We start from the raw sequence: 18,945 nt of genomic DNA, 5'->3' as shown, positions 1-18,945 counted from the left end.
TACTCAGACCAGCCCTTCTGGCACCAACAACCATGCCACGTTCAAAGGCACTCAAATCACCTTTCTTCCCCATACTAATGCTCGGTTTGAACTGCAGGAGATTGTCTTGACCATGTCTACATGCCTAAATGCACTGAGTTGCCGCCATGTGATTGGCTGATTAGAAATTAAGTGTTAACAAGAAGTTGGACAGGTGTACCTAATAAAGTGGCCGGTGAGTGTATATATATATATATATATATATATATATATATATATATATATATATATAAGTGCTATGTGCAAAAGCTAATTTCCACCACAAGGTGGTGCAATAAACCAAATCAAGGAAAATGTGGTAGGAAGAAAAAAAGTGCTATGTGCAATGACTGATTACCATCACAAGGGGCATCTTGGTACAAAGACCAAGTAAAGTGCTCAGTGCTATAGTAGTAAATATGCCAGATTACTTACAAGTATATCAGGGAATGATTCCAAGGCTGCCAGCGGCTAATTGTGTGCACCCCGACGCGCGTTTCGGACGCACAGCCTGGGCATGCTCCTGATGAGGCAGCGGATGGTCTCCTGATGGATCTCCTCCCACACCTGGACTTAAAGGGACTCTGTCACCTGAATTTGGAGGGAACAATTTTCAGCCATAGAGGCAGGGTTTCGGGTGTTTGATTCACCCTTTCCTTACCCGCTGGCTGCATGCTGGCTGCAATATTGGATTGAAGTTCATTCTCTGTCCTCTGTAGTACATGCCTCTATGGCTGAAAATTGTTCCCTCCAAAGTCAGGTGACAGAGTCCCTTTAAGCATCCACCAACTCCTAGACAGTCTGTGGTGCAACGTGACCGTGGATGGTGCGAGACATGATGTTCCAGATGTGTTCAATCGGATTCAAGTCTGGGGAACGGGCGGGCCAGTCCATAGCTTCAATGCCTTCATCTTGCAGGAACTGCTGAAACACACTCCAGCCACATGAGGTCTGGCGTTGTCCTGCATTAGGAGGAATCCAGGGCCAACTGCACCAGCATACACTATGTTCCAAATTATTATCAGATTTTCCTAAATGTTCGGTGCAAATGAGTCAGTCTAATAAAAGTCATCACCCGTTAGATTATACATCAAATTTTATTGAAGAAACCTCCCAATGATAACAGTATAATCTCCAAAATGAATAAAAACTCAAAATGCACTGTTCCAAATTATTAGACACAGTAGAATTTCTAAACATTTGATATGTTTTAAAGAACTGAAGATGCTCATTTGTGGAATTTGCAGTATTAGGAGGTCACATTCACTGAACAAAAAAGCTATTTAACGCCAAAACATCCCAAGAGGCCAAGTTACATGTTAACATAGTGTTAGGGTTTGCGGAACGCACCGAATATATTTATTGATGAGATTGGTGCGTTCGCCACCCGGGATCCACCGTGCAGGAAAGATCCTGCTGCTAAGTGAATGGCGGCACAATATGGCGGTATGAACCAGCTCTGTTAACTTCACAGAGCGGCCGAGAAAGCAAAGCTCTGTGCCCTGTTAGACTCTCACAGAGGCACAGGCTAACTACCCAGAAGAGAGCAGTCAGTGGTCATGCATGCACACAACACTCCTCGCCGGAGGTGCCAGCATTCTAGGGGCTTATTTCAGCCAGGTCCCTGAATACACTCATACACAATCTGCTCACTGGAGGTGCCAGCATTCTAGGGGCTTATTTCAGCCGGGTCCCTGAGCACATTCAAGCACATGACCACAGTGGCGCAAAGCACGTAACATTGGAAGATACTAGCGCATGGCCGTGCGGCACGTATAGGACCTTCCTAAAAAGGACCAATGAGAAACTGCAACAGAGCCTGCGTACCTACAGGACCTTCCTAGAAAGACCAATAGATTTGGCTGCAGTACCTGAGCATGTGACCCTTGATCTCCACTGAGAGATCTTACCCTGGGCATGCTCAGTGTGTGCAAAGCAGGACTTAGTCCCAGAAAAGCCTGCTCGCCGCAGATCAGTGCAGGGTACAATAGCAGAGCCTGGAGAGGCAGCAGTAACCCTTTGCACAGAATCAGGCTCAGTGAGACGCTGGGACCGACATCTCCGCTGAGCAGGCTCCACTGCGGCCGATGGAGAATGGGAGACCGCAGCAGACACGGATCGAGATACCCCCTGTGCAGCAGAGGAAACTCGACTCCTAACACATAGGACCCTTCTTTGATGTCACCTTCACAATTCTTGCATCCATTGAACTTGTGAGTTTTTGGAGAGTTTCTGCTTGTATTTCTTTGCATGAAGTTGGAATAGCCTCCCAGAGCTGCTGTTTGGATGTGAACTGCCTCCCACCCTCATAGATCTTTTGCTTGATGATCCTCTAAAGGTTCTCTATAGGGTTGAGGTCAGGGGAAGATGGTGGCCACACAATGAGTTTATCTCCTTTTATGCCCATAGCAGCCAATGACTCAGAGGTATTCTTTGCAGCATGAGATGGGGCATTGTCAGCATGAAGAATATTTTTCTCCTGAAGGCACGTTTCTGCTTTTTAGACCATAGAAGAAAGTTGTCAGTCAGAAACTTTATATACTTTGCAGTGGTCATTTTCCTATCGCCACGACAGCACCCACAACGAGAGAGGGGATCCGCCCACCTTCCGGACAGGAACCTACAGGTTAAAAAAGGGCGGCCCCCCCTCGCCCTCCAGTTTGGGTTCCTGTCCGGACGGCGGGAGCCTACAGTTTAGCTTACCCAGGTCCGCCAAGCCTCTGTGCGGTGTCCGGGTGAGAACGGCAGAGTCGGGGGCCTGGAAGCAGCGTCGGGGGAGGTTCTGTTTTCAGCCTCCCCCCTCGTCTGGCAAGGACCGGCTCGGTGAGGAATAGCTGAGCGGTCGAAGTGGCGTTCCCGGGGGAAGGCACGCCGCCCCGGGTCGACCACGCGCGCACGACGCTACAGAATGTCGGCGCTTATGACCCGGAAGTAGAGGAACGACTTCCGGAGGAGGCCGGGAGGAAGAGCGCGGGACCTTTGAAAAGAAGGCAGCGCTTGGTGAGTAGTGTGCGGCAGCATGTCTTCTACAGGAGATGCCGAACACCGACCGTTAGGTGAGCAGAGGAGCAGCAGCAGATCTCACACTGGAGATGTGGCACGCGGGCAGCAGGACCCTGGCACGTCACGTCGTACCTCACCCCCTCAAAAACCGGTACTTTATTGTTTCATCAGCAGTGGTGAGTTTTTATATTTGAACCATTGGCTGATACAGATTGTCCCCTGTACTATGTTTTCTTATAGGGAAAAAAGACCTCAAAGTCCAAGCATAAGCAGTGTGCGTTATGCACGGAGCCACTACCTGACACCTATCTAAAAAAGTTATGTCAGTTGTGTATATGCCGCACGTTAGAGGAAGAAGCTCCCCTTCGTGTATCAGATTTAAGGGAAGTAATTAGGAAATAAAATCATCCCTTAAAACCAAGCGGCATGAGAAAAGTAGCATGGAGGTAATATCCGATTCCAGCCCTTCATTGCAAGAGGGCGAGTGCTCGGACACTTCATCATCGGCCTCCTCGGATGAGGAAGGAAGGCCTTGTTTCTCCACGGAGAATATGGACACTTTAATTAAAGCAGTCCGTGCAACTATGGGGGTGGCAGAGAGCAAAGAGCCAAAAACCACCCAGGAAATCATGTTTGCAGGACTGAGCCAGAGAAATCGTAGAGCTTTCCCCGTAGTTGAGACCATTAAAGATCTGGTCAGACGAGAATGGGACAAGCTGGATAAGGGGTTCTTACCTTCGGCCGCAAAAAGAAGGTACCCCTTTGAGGATGACACCTTATCTCAGTGGGTGAAGGTCCCGAAAGTGGATGCGGCAGTAGCCTCTACCTCAAAAACAGCCTCACTACCATTAGAGGATGTAGGACTCCTTAAGGATCCCTCAGACAGAAAGGCTGACATGCTCCTTAAGAAAGTGTGGGAAGCATCATCGGGAGCCTTTAAACCTGCAATCGCAGGCACCTGTACGGCGAGGTCAATCATGGTCTGGGTGACGCAGCTGGAAGAACAGCTTAAAGCCAAAACACCTAGGGATAAGTTGCTAAACTCCCTGTCTCAGGTCAGAGAAGGAGCGGCTTACCTGGCAGATGCCTCAATTGACTCCCTGAAATTAGCTGCAAGATCGGCGGGGCTCTCAAATGCAGCCCGACGGGCGCTTTGGCTAAAGACTTGGAAGGGGGATGCCCAGGCAAAAGCCAAATTATGCTCTATACCGTGTAGGGGTGAGTACCTGTTCGGCCCGGTGCTGGATGACATACTTGCAAAGGCAGAAGATAGAAAGAAGGGATTTCCTAAAGCATTTAATCCCACTTTTAGGAACGCCTTCCGGAGACGCATGCCCTTCAGGAAATTCCAGTCAGACCAGCAGGGATATAATCAGGACTGGGAAACGTCGGATCAGAAGAAGAAAGGTGGATACTATAAAAACCCTTCATCTTTCTCAAGACGGAGACGCAGATAAAGCAGGTCTGCCAGTAGGGGGAAGACTAAAGTTCTTCTCAGCAGAATGGCAGAAGATAACATCTAGTGCCTGGATAATGGGGGTAGTCGGGTCAGGTTTAAAATTAGAGTTTTTGAGAACTCCTCCAAATCGTTTTATTGTAACATCACTGGATACTCCGGCCCAACAACAGGCCTTAGAGTTAGAGATTCAACAATTGCTGACAAAGCGAGTTATTGAAGAAGTACCAAGATATCAGGAGAAGACTGGCTTTTATTCTCCGCTGTTCTTAATCTCTAAGCCTGATGGGTCCTTTAGGACTATTATAAATTTACGCAGATTGAATGAATATCTTCAGTACCGCGCTTTTAAGATGGAATCCATCAGATCAACAACTAAGCTTTTGTTTCCTAGGTGCTACATGTCAGTGTTGGATCTAAAAGATGCGTATTACCATCTTCCAGTTCACCGGGATCATCAGCAATTCCTCAGGATGGCAGTATGGGTAAACCATCAGATTAAGCATTTCCAGTTCTTAGCAATGCCCTTTGGCCTATCCATGGCTCCTAGAATTTTTACAAAGGTTGTGTCAGAAGTAATGGCCCATGTCAGGGAAAGAGAAACCCTGGTAGTGCCCTATCTAGACGATTTTTTAATAATTGGAAATTCTGTCGCTCAGTGTACATCTAGGGTAAATGCCATAATATCATCCCTACAGGGTCTCGGGTGGATAATCAACTGGAAAAAGTCAAAACTAGAACCCACGAGACATCAATCATTCTTAGGAGTTCTCCTAGACTCAGAGAATCAGTCATCCTTCCTACCAGAAGAAAAGAAACAAAGGATCATTCAGAAGATCACGGCCGTAAGGGAAGCTCCAAACTTAAGTTTAAGAGACGCAATGTCTCTTCTAGGTTCTTTGACTGCATGTATATCGGCGGGGAGATGGGCTCAATCTCACACCCGAATGCTTCAGTACGAGGTGCTTCAAGCAGAGAAAAATCTTCAGGGTGCTCTAAGCAGGAAGTTCAGTATATCACCTGCCACTCTTCACGACCTCAGATGGTGGCTCAATCCAGTACATTTGTCAAAAGGAGTCCTCTGGACCATCACTCTGGACAACGTGGTCACGACAGATGCCAGTCCGTTCGGTTGGGGAGCCCATATGGGAGACATTCTAACCCAGGGGCGTTGGTCAAGTCTAGAGTCCCAGAATTCCTCAAACCTAAGAGAGCTGGCCGCAGTCAACCAGGCTCTTCTTTGTCTGCTACCTTCCCTGAAGAGTTTGCACGTTCAAATACAGTCAGACAATATGACTGTGGTGTCCTACATCAATCATCAGGGAGGGACAAGGTCACGTTCCTTAATGACCACTGCAGCACAGATATTGTCTCTGGCCGAGGATCACTTACAATCTCTGACAGCGGTTCACATAGAAGGGAAACTCAATATAGAAGCAGACTACCTCAGTCGCCATTCCCTTCGTCAGGGAGAGTGGTCCCTAGACCAGCGCATATTCAATCAGATAGTCAATCTGTGGGGATTACCGACAATAGATCTGTTTGCTACGAGGGAGAACAAGAAGACCAGGAGGTTCGCATCCTTACACAGGGCAGACCAACCTCTCATAGTGGACTCCCTTCGCGTCCGTTGGAACTTCCGGCTAGCGTATGCATTCCCTCCTATGTGTCTAATTCCGATAGTTCTCAGGAAGATCCGGGAGGAAGGGGCCAGAATAATCTTAATCGCCCCCTTCTGGCCCAGGAGGCCTTGGTTTTCTCTCCTCAAAGCAATGTCTGTCACCGATCCCTGGGTGTTACCAGTGGTTCCGGATCTCCTCTCTCAAGGTCCATTTCGTCATCCAGATTTGGAGACTCTTCACTTAACAGCGTGGAACTTGAGAGGGAGCTTCTGAAGGAGAGGGGGTTCTCCGAGGCTTTAGTAACTACCTTATTGAAAAGCAGGAAGGAGGTTACAACAAAAATCTATTCAAAAATTTGGAAAAAATTCCTTATGTTTTACCAGAAACCATTGGGAGATAATGTTCCGATCTCAGCCATTTTAGAATTTCTTCAGAAGGGCTGGGAGTTGGGTCTAGCGGTTAACACTCTAAGGGTTCATGTATCAGCCTTAGGAGCTCTGTACAACAGTGACATAGCTGGTAATAGATGGGTTGCTAGATTTATTAAGGCATGTCAGCGTTCTAACCCAATCCATATTGCCAGGGTACCTCCTTGGGACCTCAACTTGGTGCTTGAGGCGTTGACTGAACCCCCCTTTGAGCCATTAGAATCTATTTCGATTAAAAATCTAACATTAAAAACAGCCCTACTCTTAGGCCATGTGCACACGTTCAGTATTTTTCGCGTTTTTTCGCTATAAAAACGTGATAAAAACGCGAAAAAAACGCTAACATATGCCTCCCATTATTTTCAGTGTATTCCGCATTTTTTGTGCAAATGTAGCCTTTTTTTCCGCGAAAAAATCACATCGCGGAAAAAAAAGCAACATGTTCATTAAAATGCGGAATTGCAGGGGATTCCGCACACCTAGGGGTCCATTGATCTGCTTACTTCCCGCACGGGGCTGTGCCCACGATGCGGGAAGTAAGCAGATTATGTGCGGTTGGTACCCAGGGTGGAGGAGAGGAGACTCTCCTCCACGCACTGGGCACCATATAATTGGTAAAAAAATAAGAATTAAAATAAAAAATAGTCCTATACTCACCCTCTGATGGCCCCCGAAGTGTTCCCGCCTCTGTGCTGCACGCTGGCTTCGGTTCCTGTAGCTGGCGTGCGGTGAAGGACCTTGCCGAATGACGTCACTGTCCTGTGATTGGCCGAGACCGCTCACGTGACCGTGACGTCATGGAAGGCCCTGCGCGCACACATCAGCTATAGGAACGGACGCCGGTGAGGAGATCTGATGTCTGCGGGTGAGTATAAGCATTTTTTTTATTTTTTAATTATTTTTAAACGTTCTATCTTTTACTATAGATGCTGCAAAAGCAGCATCTATAGTAACAAGTTGGTCACACTTGTCAAACGCTATGTTTGACAAGTGTGACCAACTTGTCAGTCAGTTTTCCAAGCGATGCTACAGATCGCTTGGAAAACTTTAGCATTCTGCAAGCTAATTACGCTTGCAGAATGCTAAAAAAACGCAAAAAAACCGGAAAAAAAACGCAAAAAAAAAAATGCGGATTTCTTGCAGAAAATTTCCGGTTTTCTTCAGGAAATTTCTGCAAGAAATCCGCAACGTGTGCACATACCCTTAGCGTTAACATCTGCCAGGAGGGTCAGTGATATACATGCTTTGTCAGTAGATCCTCCCTACTTGATAATTCTCCAAGATAAGATTGTCTTAAAACCTGATCCTGCATACTTGCCAAAAGTGGCAACTAAATTTCATAGAAGTCATGAGATTTATTTACCATCTTTCTATGAAAATCCGGGTTCAGATGAGGAGAAAAAATATCATACCCTAGATGTTAAGAGGGTAATATTAGAATACCTGGATAGGACACAAAGCTGGAGACAGAGTAGGGCTCTGTTTATTTCTTTCCAGAATCGAAAAAAGGGTTCCAGTGTCACAAAGAGCTCTATCGCTAGCTGGATTAGAGAAGCGATATGTCTTGCCTACTCTGCCAGGGGAGTAACACCACCCGAAGGCATCAGGGCGCACTCCACTCGGGCCATGGCATCATCCTGGGCGGAGAAGGCAGATGTCCCCATTGAAATGATATGTAAGGCGGCAACTTGGTCATCACCTTCCACCTTTTATAAACACTATCGCCTTGATCTATCTGCTAATTCCAGCTTACAGTTTGGCCGTTCAGTACTTAGTGCTGTGGTCCCTCCCAGTTAAATAGTCTTTGAAAGTCTCTCGTTGTGGGTGCTGTCGTGGCGATAGGAAAACCGGTTTTTACGTACCGGTAATAGGATTTTACAGAGTCCACGACAGCACCCATACATTCCCCCCCGTATTTAGTTACTTATTCCTGCACTCTGTTGGAAGGTGTGCCTTAGAGATCACTCTATAGAGGTGGTGGTATTTAGTAGTGTTTAAGATAATATTGTCATGTACTGATTCATTGGCGGTATCCCTTGTACTCTGGAACACAAACTGGAGGGCGAGGGGGGGCCGCCCTTTTTTAACCTGTAGGTTCCTGTCCGGAAGGTGGGCGGATCCCCTCTCTCGTTGTGGGTGCTGTCGTGGACTCTGTAAAATCCTATTACCGGTACGTAACAACCGGTTTTCACACCTTCAGGAACCTTAAAGGGCCTTACCAGCTGTTTCCCATGATTCCGGCCCAAAACATGACTCCTCCACCTCTTCGCTGACGTTGCAGCCTTGTTGGGACATGGTGGCCATCCACCAACCATCCACTACTCCATCCATCTGGACCATCCAGGGTTGCTCAACACTTATCAATAAACAAGACTGTTTGGAAATTAGTCTTCATGTATGTCTGGGCCCAATACAACCATTTCTGCTTGTGAACACTGTTTAAGGGTGGCCGAATAGTAGGTTTATACAACACAGCAAGCCTTTGAAGAAGCCTACACCTTGAGGTTCGAGGGACTCCAGAGACACCAGCAGCTTCAAATATCTGTTTGCTGCTTTGTAGCTTTGCCTGGCAGAAATGTTCCTCATTATGCCTTTATCAGCACAAACACATTTGTGCTCAGATACAGCCACAAATCTCTTAACAGTACGATGATCACGCTTATGTTTTTGGAAAATTTCTAATGTTTTCATCCCTTCACCAAGGCATTGCACTATTTGATACTTTTCAGCACCAGAGAGATCCTTTTTCTTTCCCATGTTACTTGAAAACTGTGACCTGCTAAATAATGTGGAACATCATTTTTAAGTAGTTTTCCTTTAATTAGAATCACCTGGAAAACCAATTATCACATGTGTTTAAGATTGATTTCAGTGATCCATTGAGCCCTGAGACACAATACCATCCACGAGTTTATTTGAAAAACAAAACAATTAAATCTTTATGACACTTAAATCCAATTTGCATAATAATTTGGAACACAGTGTATAGTCTCACAAGAGGTCTGAGGACCTCATCTCGGTACCTAATGGCAGTCAGGCTACCTCTGGCAAGCACATGGAGGGCTGTGCGGACTCCAAAGAAATGCCACCCCACACCATTACTGACCCACTGCCAAACCGGTCATGCTGAAGGATGGCAGCAGATCGCTCTCCACAGCGTCTCCAGACTGTCACATGTGCTCAATGTGAACCTGCTTTCATCTGTGAAGAGCACAGGGCGCCAGTGGCGAATTTGCCAATCCTGGTGTTCTGTGGCAAATGCCAAGCGTCCTGCACGGTGTTGGGCTGTGAGCACAACCCCCATCTGTGGACGTCAGGCACTCAGACCATTCTCAAGGAGTCTGTTTCTAACCGTTTGTGCAGACACATGCACATTTGTGGCCTGCTGGAGGTCATTTTGCAGGACTCTGGCAGTGCTCCTTCTGTTCCTCCTTGCACAAAGGCAGAGGTAGCGGTCCTGCTGCTGGGTTGTTGCCCTCCTACTGCCAACTCCACGTCTCCTGGTGTACTGACCTGTCTCCTGGTAGCACTTCTGGACACTACGCTGACAGACACAGCAAACCTTCTTGCCACAGTTCACATTGATGTGCCATCCTGGATGAGCTGCACTGCCTGAGCCACTTTTGTGGGTTGAAGAGTCCGTCTCATGCTATCACGAGTGTGAAAGTCAACCAACATTCAAAAGTGACCAAAACATCAGCCTGAAATCATTGGTACTGAGATGTGGTCTGTGGTCCCCACCTGCAGAACCACTCCTTTATTGAGTGTGTCTTGATAATTGCCAATAATTTCCATCTGTTGTCAATTCCATTTGCACAACAGCATGTAAAATTGATTGTCAAACAGTGTTGCTTCCTAAGTGGGCAGTTTGATTTCACAGATGTTTGATTTACTTGGAGTTATATTCTGTTGTTTAAGTGTTCCCCTTATTTTTTTGAGCAGTGTATAAACAGGATCAAGTTAAAATGAAACAAGATGTTCACTGTCTATGCATATAGTCTTATATTATAGGGTACCAACACAGATATCAATAGTCAAATGAGAACCAACCTAATAAACTCAAGTAGGAAAGATTACAACAATTAAATTGTGATGAATTCATAAAATTAACTGAAGTTGACAACAGTAATTCAAATACATATGAGAATAGACTGATTATCTGTTATGCAATGAAAAATACTGTTGGCATAAAGATATAATAAACCTGGATGAAGGTAGAGTATGGCTGCAAATGGCTTGTGTTAGCATTTATTATATATACCGCGTTACAGTCCTGCTGCAAATCCTAAACAATGGTTGTTCAACAAAAAAACCCTTTAAAAAATATATTTTTAAATTTCTTTTTCCATGTTTGTTAACTAATTTTTTTTATCATTTTTTAAACATACATCCTAGATTTACTATCTATCTATCTATCTATCTATCTATCTATCTATCTATCTATCTATCTATCTATCTATCTATCTATCTATCTATCTATCTATCTATCTATCTATCTATCTTATTATTATTTAAAGGAAACAAAATATCAATCTGTAGGTCGGGGGAATTACCGTCTCCCCAGTACAGATAATGAAAGGAGAATATTGCATCTATAGATATTTTGTGGCTCGTATCATAACACTTAGTAAATTTTTTTAATGTGTTTTAATTGATTTTAAGAAACATAACATTTTAATTATTTTTCTAGGATATTGATTCTTATACATATGTCATTTCTACTTATATTTTATACTACATGACAGTTTGAGCTATCCATTTTAAGTTGATTGGGCGTCCACCTGTCATTAATGTGTATATATAGACGGCTCAACCGGGTAGACTATACCCAGTGAGGAAGAAGGACTGTATCCTTTGAAACGCATTGTTTTTTTTGTTCTATCTGAGAACCCGTCGCATAGGGCTGTGACATCACCACTACCACACTCCTCGCTAACTTCGCCACTCCAAGGCAGCGCTTCCGGATGGTGCATGCCAGGACCTAACATCTTTTTTTGCGAGCGCAGAGGGGAGCACGCTAACGGGAGGAGGCTCCCACGACAAACCGCCCGCTCCACTAGGACCGCACTAGCATCTGACGCCAGGATGAAAGTTGTTTTTTTCTAGTCCATTAAGTGCTGCAATTACAGTAGTGTCACTAGGAAGTGGCAGTTGCTTGTTCAATAAGCATTATTTAGGATTTTCAGCATTTCTGTAACGTGGTAGTTATCTGATGTTAATTTATACAGCGTATGCACAGAGTTTAGACAAGGACTGCGCACAGAGCCTGTCAAACTGCCCTCATACAGTGTGTTCTGCTGTGTGATATTATATATATATATATATATATATATATATATATATATATATATATATATATAATTTTTTATTTTTTTGAGGGGTTGAGACACCCAGCTGTTTCTCAAGGTAGACACAGGAATGTTTCTTGTGTTGAATCACCTGCTGGTTTAATATGGTCGGCATAAACCATGGCAGGGTTCAGCAAAATAAACAGACCCTTCCTGGCGTAATGGTCAAGCAAAATGATAACGTACAACAAAGTCCAATTGTCTGATGGTTTTGCCTGCTCAGACCACCAGGTGTATTCAGCTCCATCTGGAGCCACCATTTGTAGACTTGCTCTCTCCAAAAAACCACCATAAATAAATGATGAATAATGAATATTATAAAAAAAAAAACAAAAAAAACACAACATAAAAGTACACACATTTGGTATTTCCGCGTGAAAAAGAGGCAAAAAACCAATGTTTTATCATCATACCGCCAAAGAAAAAGTGGAATAAAACGCGATCAAAAAGACGAATGTAAATAAAAATGGTATCACTCATACCATCATTTTGTCCCCCAAAAATCAAGCTGCCATACAGCTCCATCAGCCGAAAACTAAAAAAGTTCTAGCTCTCAGAATAAAGCGTTGCAAAAATATTAAATATATTAATATTAAAATAGTTTTTATTGTGTGCGCCAAAACAGAAAAAAAACTATATAAATGTGGTATCACTGTAATCGCACTGACCCGAAGAATAAAGCTGCTTTATCAATTTTACCACAGGTGGAACGGCATAAAAAAAAAGAACAAAAAACAATTCCTGCATTGTTGGTTTTGTTTATTCTGCCTCACACAAATCGGAATAGAAAGCGATCAAAAAATGTCATGTGCCCGAAAATGGTACCAATAAAATTGTCAGCTTGTCCTGCAAAAAAACAAGACCTCTGTTGGCCGAAATATGGAAAAATTATAGCTCTCAAAATGTGGTGATGCAAAAACTAGTTTTTGAATAATAATAATAAAAAAAGCGTCTTTTAGTGTATGGATTTATGCAGACATGTATCTAGATTATAGTGCTATCCCCTTTGTCTCTAAAAATTGTCATCACCATCCTGGTGTAATAATTACTGTGGAGTCCTATTTTAATAAAAAATATCTTTTTAAACAAATATACTCTGATCTTCTTTCTCCTGAATATATAGTATGCTTTGTAGTGATTATTTGTGTATGACGCTGTGGGACTAACTGGTATCTAGTCCCACAATCTAACATGGGCAGTGTATTGTGTATTAAGTGACACTGGTCAGAATTGTAAAATGTGGCGCAGTCATGAAGGTGAAAACAGGCTCGGGGCTTAAGGTTATTAATGTAAGTTATAGTTTCAGACCTATGCATCCATTTGATGTTTTAGATCTTTTTTTTTTTCTCGTGCTTGATTCCATTGTATAATCTTGCTGGTTGCTTTCCTGTCTAAGCAGTGTGATTAATGAAGTGAACTGTTATTGCTTGCAGGGAATTTTACCTGTGGAGTATATTAACAGCAGCGATCTCTTTAAAGCAGAGAGCATGCTTACCAATGCTCTGCAGATTCTGGAGCAGTTCAAGGTAAGCAAATATTCTAATACATATTCCAATAAGAAGGTCTTAACCTTAACAAATGCCATCGGCATACTCTTTCTTCTATGTAAAGCTTCTTCTGCATGTCAGTCAGGACTTGCCTTTGGTACAAAGAATGAAAAATAATAGCATTACATTAAATAATGTATCTACACAGTGAAATAGTTTTTCATTTCAACCAGAAAGATGGTTAAAAAAAAAGTTGACTAAAATTCTGTCATGAGAACACTTGAAGGAGTTGTTCCACAAACAAAGTACATTTTAATCAATTGATTGTGGAATATTAATAAATTCCACTACTGGATGTGTTTTAAAAATGTTTGTGTGTTGAGATAATCTTATAAATGTGCCCCTGCTATGTACTGTGTAATTTGCTGTGTCCGACCATGTATGGGTGCTGCAGCTCATGGTGATGAATATACTGGTGAACACAGTAAGCCATTTGTTTGTGTAAGTCAGCGGTTCTCAACCTGGGGGTCGCGACCCCGAGGGGGGTCGAACGACCAAAACACAGGGGTCGCCACCTCTCTCACCTCCCCATCCACCTTCCCCCGTATGCCTGGACTGCTAGCTTTACTCCCGGCATAGCTTTGGGATCCCCGCAGGAAAATGAATCGATCGCGCATCGGATCTAGGGAGATACCAACTTCCGACGTCCCCCCTTCTTGTTTGGTGCAGCCAGGACAGATCCGGAATCTGTGGCACGTATCTGGCAACGGAATCCAGGGATGCAGGAAGAACGCGGCTGCCGGCATCGGTAATCGGCTTGAAGGGCTGCGGAAGAGCATGCCATAAAGGAGCCGTTCGGTACCCAGCAGTGATCCGCCGCCATCACTGTGTTCAGGGGCGTAACTACCGCGGTCGCCATTGCGACCGGGCCCCGCATGTCAGGGGCCCCGGGCCGGCAGGTCTGAGCAGGGCCGGGCTGGCCATCGGGCACTTCTGGCAAATGCCAGAAGAGCCGATGCCAGTAGTGGGCCGCTGCACTGTTCCTCCCCCGGACCCCCCCCAGTGCCGCCGCCGCCGCATTTAACTATACCGGCGTCTATGACACCGGTATAGTTCAATGCAATGATGAAAGAGAGAGCGTCACCTGACGCCCCCTCTCCCATCATTCCCCGCTCTGCCTCTGACACTGCGGGTGCGCGATGACGTCATATCATCGCGCACCTGCTGTGTCCTGGGCAGACTGCAGCCACCGAGACAGGAGCCAGGAGCAGCGCGGGCAAAAGGAAAGGTGAGGAGTTTTTTTTTTTCTTTTTAAACGGACTGTGGGGCCATTATCGGGGGGGGGGGGGGGAGATGTGATGTGGGCTGTGCTCTATATACCCCTGTGCTGGCTGTGCTGTATATACCACTGTGCGGGCTGTGCTGGATATACCACTGTGAGGGCTGTGCTGGATATACCCCTGTGCGGGCTGTGCTCTATATACCACTGTGCGGGCTGTGCTGTATATACCACTGTGCGGGCTGTGCTCTATATACCTCTGTGCTGGCTGTGCTGGATATACCACTGTGAGGGCTGTGCTGGATATACCCCTGTGCGGGCTGTGCTGGATATACCCCTGTGCGGGCTGTGCTGGATATACCACTGTGCGGGCTGTGCTGGATATACCACTGTGCGGGCTGTGCTGGATATACCACTGTGCGGGCTGTGCTCTATATACCACTGTGCGGGCTGTGCTCTATATACCACTGTGCGGGCTGTGCTGTATATACCACTGTGCGGGCTGTGCTCTATATACCACTGTGCGGGCTGTGCTGGATATACCACTGTACGGGCTGTGCTGGATATACCACTGTGAGGGCTGTGCTCTATATACCACTGTGCGGGCTGTGCTGGATATACCCCTGTGTGGGCTGTGCTCTATATACCACTGTGAGGGCTGTGCTGGATATACCACTGCGCGGGCTGTGCTGGATATACCACTGTGAGGGCTGTGCTCTATATACCACTGTGCGGGCTGTGCTGGATATACCACTGTGAGGGCTGTGCTCTATATACCACTGTGCGGGCTGTGCTGGATATACCCCTGTGTGGGCTGTGCTCTATATACCACTGTGAGGGCTGTGCTGGATATACCCCTGTGCGGGCTCTGCTGGATATACCACTGTGAGGGCTGTGCTCTATATACCACTGTGCAGGCTGTGCTCTATATACCTCTGTGCTGGCTGTGCTGTATATACCACTGTGAGGGCTGTGCTGTATATACCCCTGTGCGGGCTCTGCTGGACATACCCCTGTGCGGGCTGTGCTGGATATACCCCTGTGCGGGCTCTGCTGGATATACCACTGTGAGGGCTGTGCTCTATATACCACTGTGCGGGCTGTGCTCTATATACCTCTGTGCTGGCTGTGCTGTATATACCACTGTGAGGGCTGTGCTGTATATACCCCTGTGCGGGCTCTGCTGGACATACCCCTGTGCGGGCTGTGCTGGATATACCCCTGTGCGGGCTCTGCTGGATATACCACTGTGAGGGCTGTGCTCTATATACCACTGTGCGGGCTGTGCTCTATATACCTCTGTGCTGGCTGTGCTGTATATACCACTGTGAGGGCTGTGCTGTATATACCCCTGTGCGGGCTCTGCTGGACATACCCCTGTGCGGGCTGTGCTGGATATACCCCTGTGCGGGCTCTGCTGGATATACCACTGTGAGGGCTGTGCTCTATATACCACTGTGCTGGCTGTGCTGTATATACCACTGTGAGGGCTGTGCTGTATATACCCCTGTGCGGGCTCTGCTGGACATACCCCTGTGCTGGATATACCAATGTGAATCATAACTAATAAAATTACAGTTTTAAAGTAGCCACCAAAATTATTTTTTGGGTTGGGGGTCACCGCAACATGAGGAACTGTATTGCGGGGTCACGGCATTAGAAAGGTTGAGAACCACTGGTGTAAGTGAACACATTTCCTTGCCTTTTTGTTTTCTCACAGTAGCAAGTGTTTCTGCCCTTTAACCAGTATTGGGAGTTCATCCTAAATCAAGTTAGTGACATACAACCTCTGGTTCCCACATTAACTTTTATGTCACTGACTTGATATATGAGAAGCTCACAGAATTTGTGACATAACAGAAACGCGCTGCTGTGATAAAACAAACAGGCACCGAAATGGGTTCAATAAAGTTCATTTTCTCTCGCTAGCTGGGCATTCATTGCAGCGACCTGACAATTTTAGAACATTATAAACCTGTGGATTAATAGCGTTCCATGAAATGACAGGTTCCTTTTTAGAATGGAAATTTATAATGCCAAATTCTTATTTTCCCCCAACATCATCGGTCTGAGGAGAGTCAGAACACGTCCATACATATTACCGCATTGATCAGACTTACATAAATAGGCAGGTTCAGTGAACTTTAAAGGGAACCTGTCACCCCCAAAATGGAAAATGAGCTAAGCCCACCGGCATCAAAGGCTTATCTACAGCATTAAGGGTATGTGCACACGTCCGGATTTCTTGCAGAAATTTCCTGAAGAAAACCGGAAATTTTCTGCAAGAAATCCGCATTTTTTTTTTGGCGTTTTTTTTCCGTTTTTTTCGCGTTTTTTTTAGCATTCTGCAAGCGTAATTAGCTTGCAGAATGCTAAAGTTTTACTGACTGACTGACAGGTTGGTCACACTTGTCAAACATACTGTTTGACAAGTGTGACCAACTTTTTACTATAGATGCTGCTTATGCAGCATCTATAGTAAAAGATAGAATGTTTAAAAATAATAAAAAATATAAAAAAATGGTTATACTCACCCTCTGCAGACAGCCAATCTCAGCAGGGTCCGTTCCTATAGATGCCGGTGTGGTTCAGGACCTTCAATGACATCGCGGCTTGTGATTGGTCGCGTGAGTCACATGAGCGGTCACGCGACCAATCACAAGACAGCGACGTCATCACAGGTCCTGAACCACAACATCTATAGAAACGGAAGAGAAAGCATGCACCGGAGAGGCGGGAACACTTCGGGGGGCATCAGAGGGTGAGTATAGGACTATTTTTTATTTTAATTCTTTTTTTTTTACCAATTATATGGTGCCCAGTCCGTGGAGGAGAGTCTCCTCTCCTCCACCCTGGGTACCAACTGCATATAATCTGCTTACTTTCCCGCATGGTGTGCACAGCCCCGTGCGGGAAGTAAGCAGATCAATGGGCTCCTAGGTGTGCGGAATCCCCGCAATTCCGCATTTTTAATGAACATGTTGCTTTTTTTTCCGCGATGCGATTTTTTCGCGGAAAAAATCGCAACATTTGCACAAAAATTGAGGAATACCCTGTAAATAATAGGAGGCATATGTAAGCGTTTTTTTCGCGTTTTTATCACGTTTTTATAGCGAAAAAATCCTGAACGTGTGCACATGGCCTAATGCTGTAGATAAGCCCCCGATGTATCCTGAAAGATAAGAAAAAGAGGTTAGATTATACTCACCTGGGGGATTGGTTCCGGTCCAATGGGCATCGCGGTCTGGTCCGGGGCCTCCCACCTTCATAGGATGATGTCCTCTTCTTGTTTTCACTCTGCAACTCCGGCGCAGGCGTACTTTGTCTGCCCTGTTGAGGGCAGAGCAAAGTACTGCAGTGCACAGGCGCTGGGCCTCTCTGACCTTTCCCGGCGCCTGCGCGCTGCAGTACTTTGCTCTGCCCTCAACAGCGCAGACAAAGTACGCCTGCGCCGGAGCTGCAGCGTGGAGATAAGAAGAGGTCGTCATCAGAAGATGGGAGGCCGCGGACCGGACCGCGACGCCCATCGGACCAGACCGCAGTGGGACTGCCCCTGGTTGAGTATAATCTAACCTCTTTTTCTCATCATTCAGGATACATCGGGGGCTTATCTACTGCAATTCAGAATTCTGTAGATAAGCCCCTGATGCCCCATTTTGGGGGTGGCAGGTTCCCTTTAATCTCATATGTGACAGGGCGTTTAGTTGTTATGGCAGTGTATATATATATATATATATATATATATATATATATATATATATATATATATATATATATATATATATATATATATATATATATATATATATATATATATTGTAAAGCTGTAGTAGCTTCGTACGCAGTGAAGAGGCAGTGACCCACAAATTCAAACACAAAAGTCTCTTTTAATGTGTTTCTTCACAGCATTAAAGTCCAGTTCACATAAATGCATCTGGCCAGGTGTGCGAGGTGCACGTCAGTGTCAGACTGGTGTGTGCTGGTCTGCAGAGTGCATGGAGGCCAGCAGAGCCAGCACCCAGGGCAGCTGAATAGCCTGGCACCCGCAGCGTACACAAAGATGCAAGTCGTCCATGGTACTGGTCTCGGGCCTCTCTGACCTTTCCGGCGCCTGCGCACTGCAGTACTTTGCTCTGCCCTCAACAGGGCAGACAAAGTACGCCTGCGCCGGAGCCGCGGCGTGAAGACCAGAAGAGGACGTCATGGAATGAAGATGGGAGGCCCCGGACCGGACCACAACACCCATCGGACCGGGACCGCCCCTGGGTGAGTATAATCTAACCTCTTTTTCTCCTCTTTCAGGA

The 18,945-nt window shown here is 45.7% G+C and overlaps 1 protein-coding gene across 2 annotated transcripts in view; it reads left to right on the top strand.

Moving 5' to 3' along the window:
• The window catches only part of PIGN (phosphatidylinositol glycan anchor biosynthesis class N), a 477,253-nt gene that overhangs the window by 97,964 nt on the left and 360,344 nt on the right, over positions 1-18,945 (top strand). For both annotated transcript variants that reach the window (XM_077269733.1, XM_077269734.1), the window contains exon 11: positions 13,309-13,401. In XM_077269733.1, coding sequence (XP_077125848.1) covers positions 13,309-13,401 — 93 coding nt within the window. The remainder of the gene's footprint in view (positions 1-13,308; positions 13,402-18,945) is intronic.

This window comes from Ranitomeya variabilis, chromosome 6 (genome assembly GCF_051348905.1).
Source record: "Ranitomeya variabilis isolate aRanVar5 chromosome 6, aRanVar5.hap1, whole genome shotgun sequence".
Lineage (NCBI taxonomy): Eukaryota > Metazoa > Chordata > Amphibia > Anura > Dendrobatidae > Ranitomeya > Ranitomeya variabilis.
Note: the sequence above shows the minus strand (reverse complement) of the source record. Positions and strands in the feature narration are given on the sequence as shown.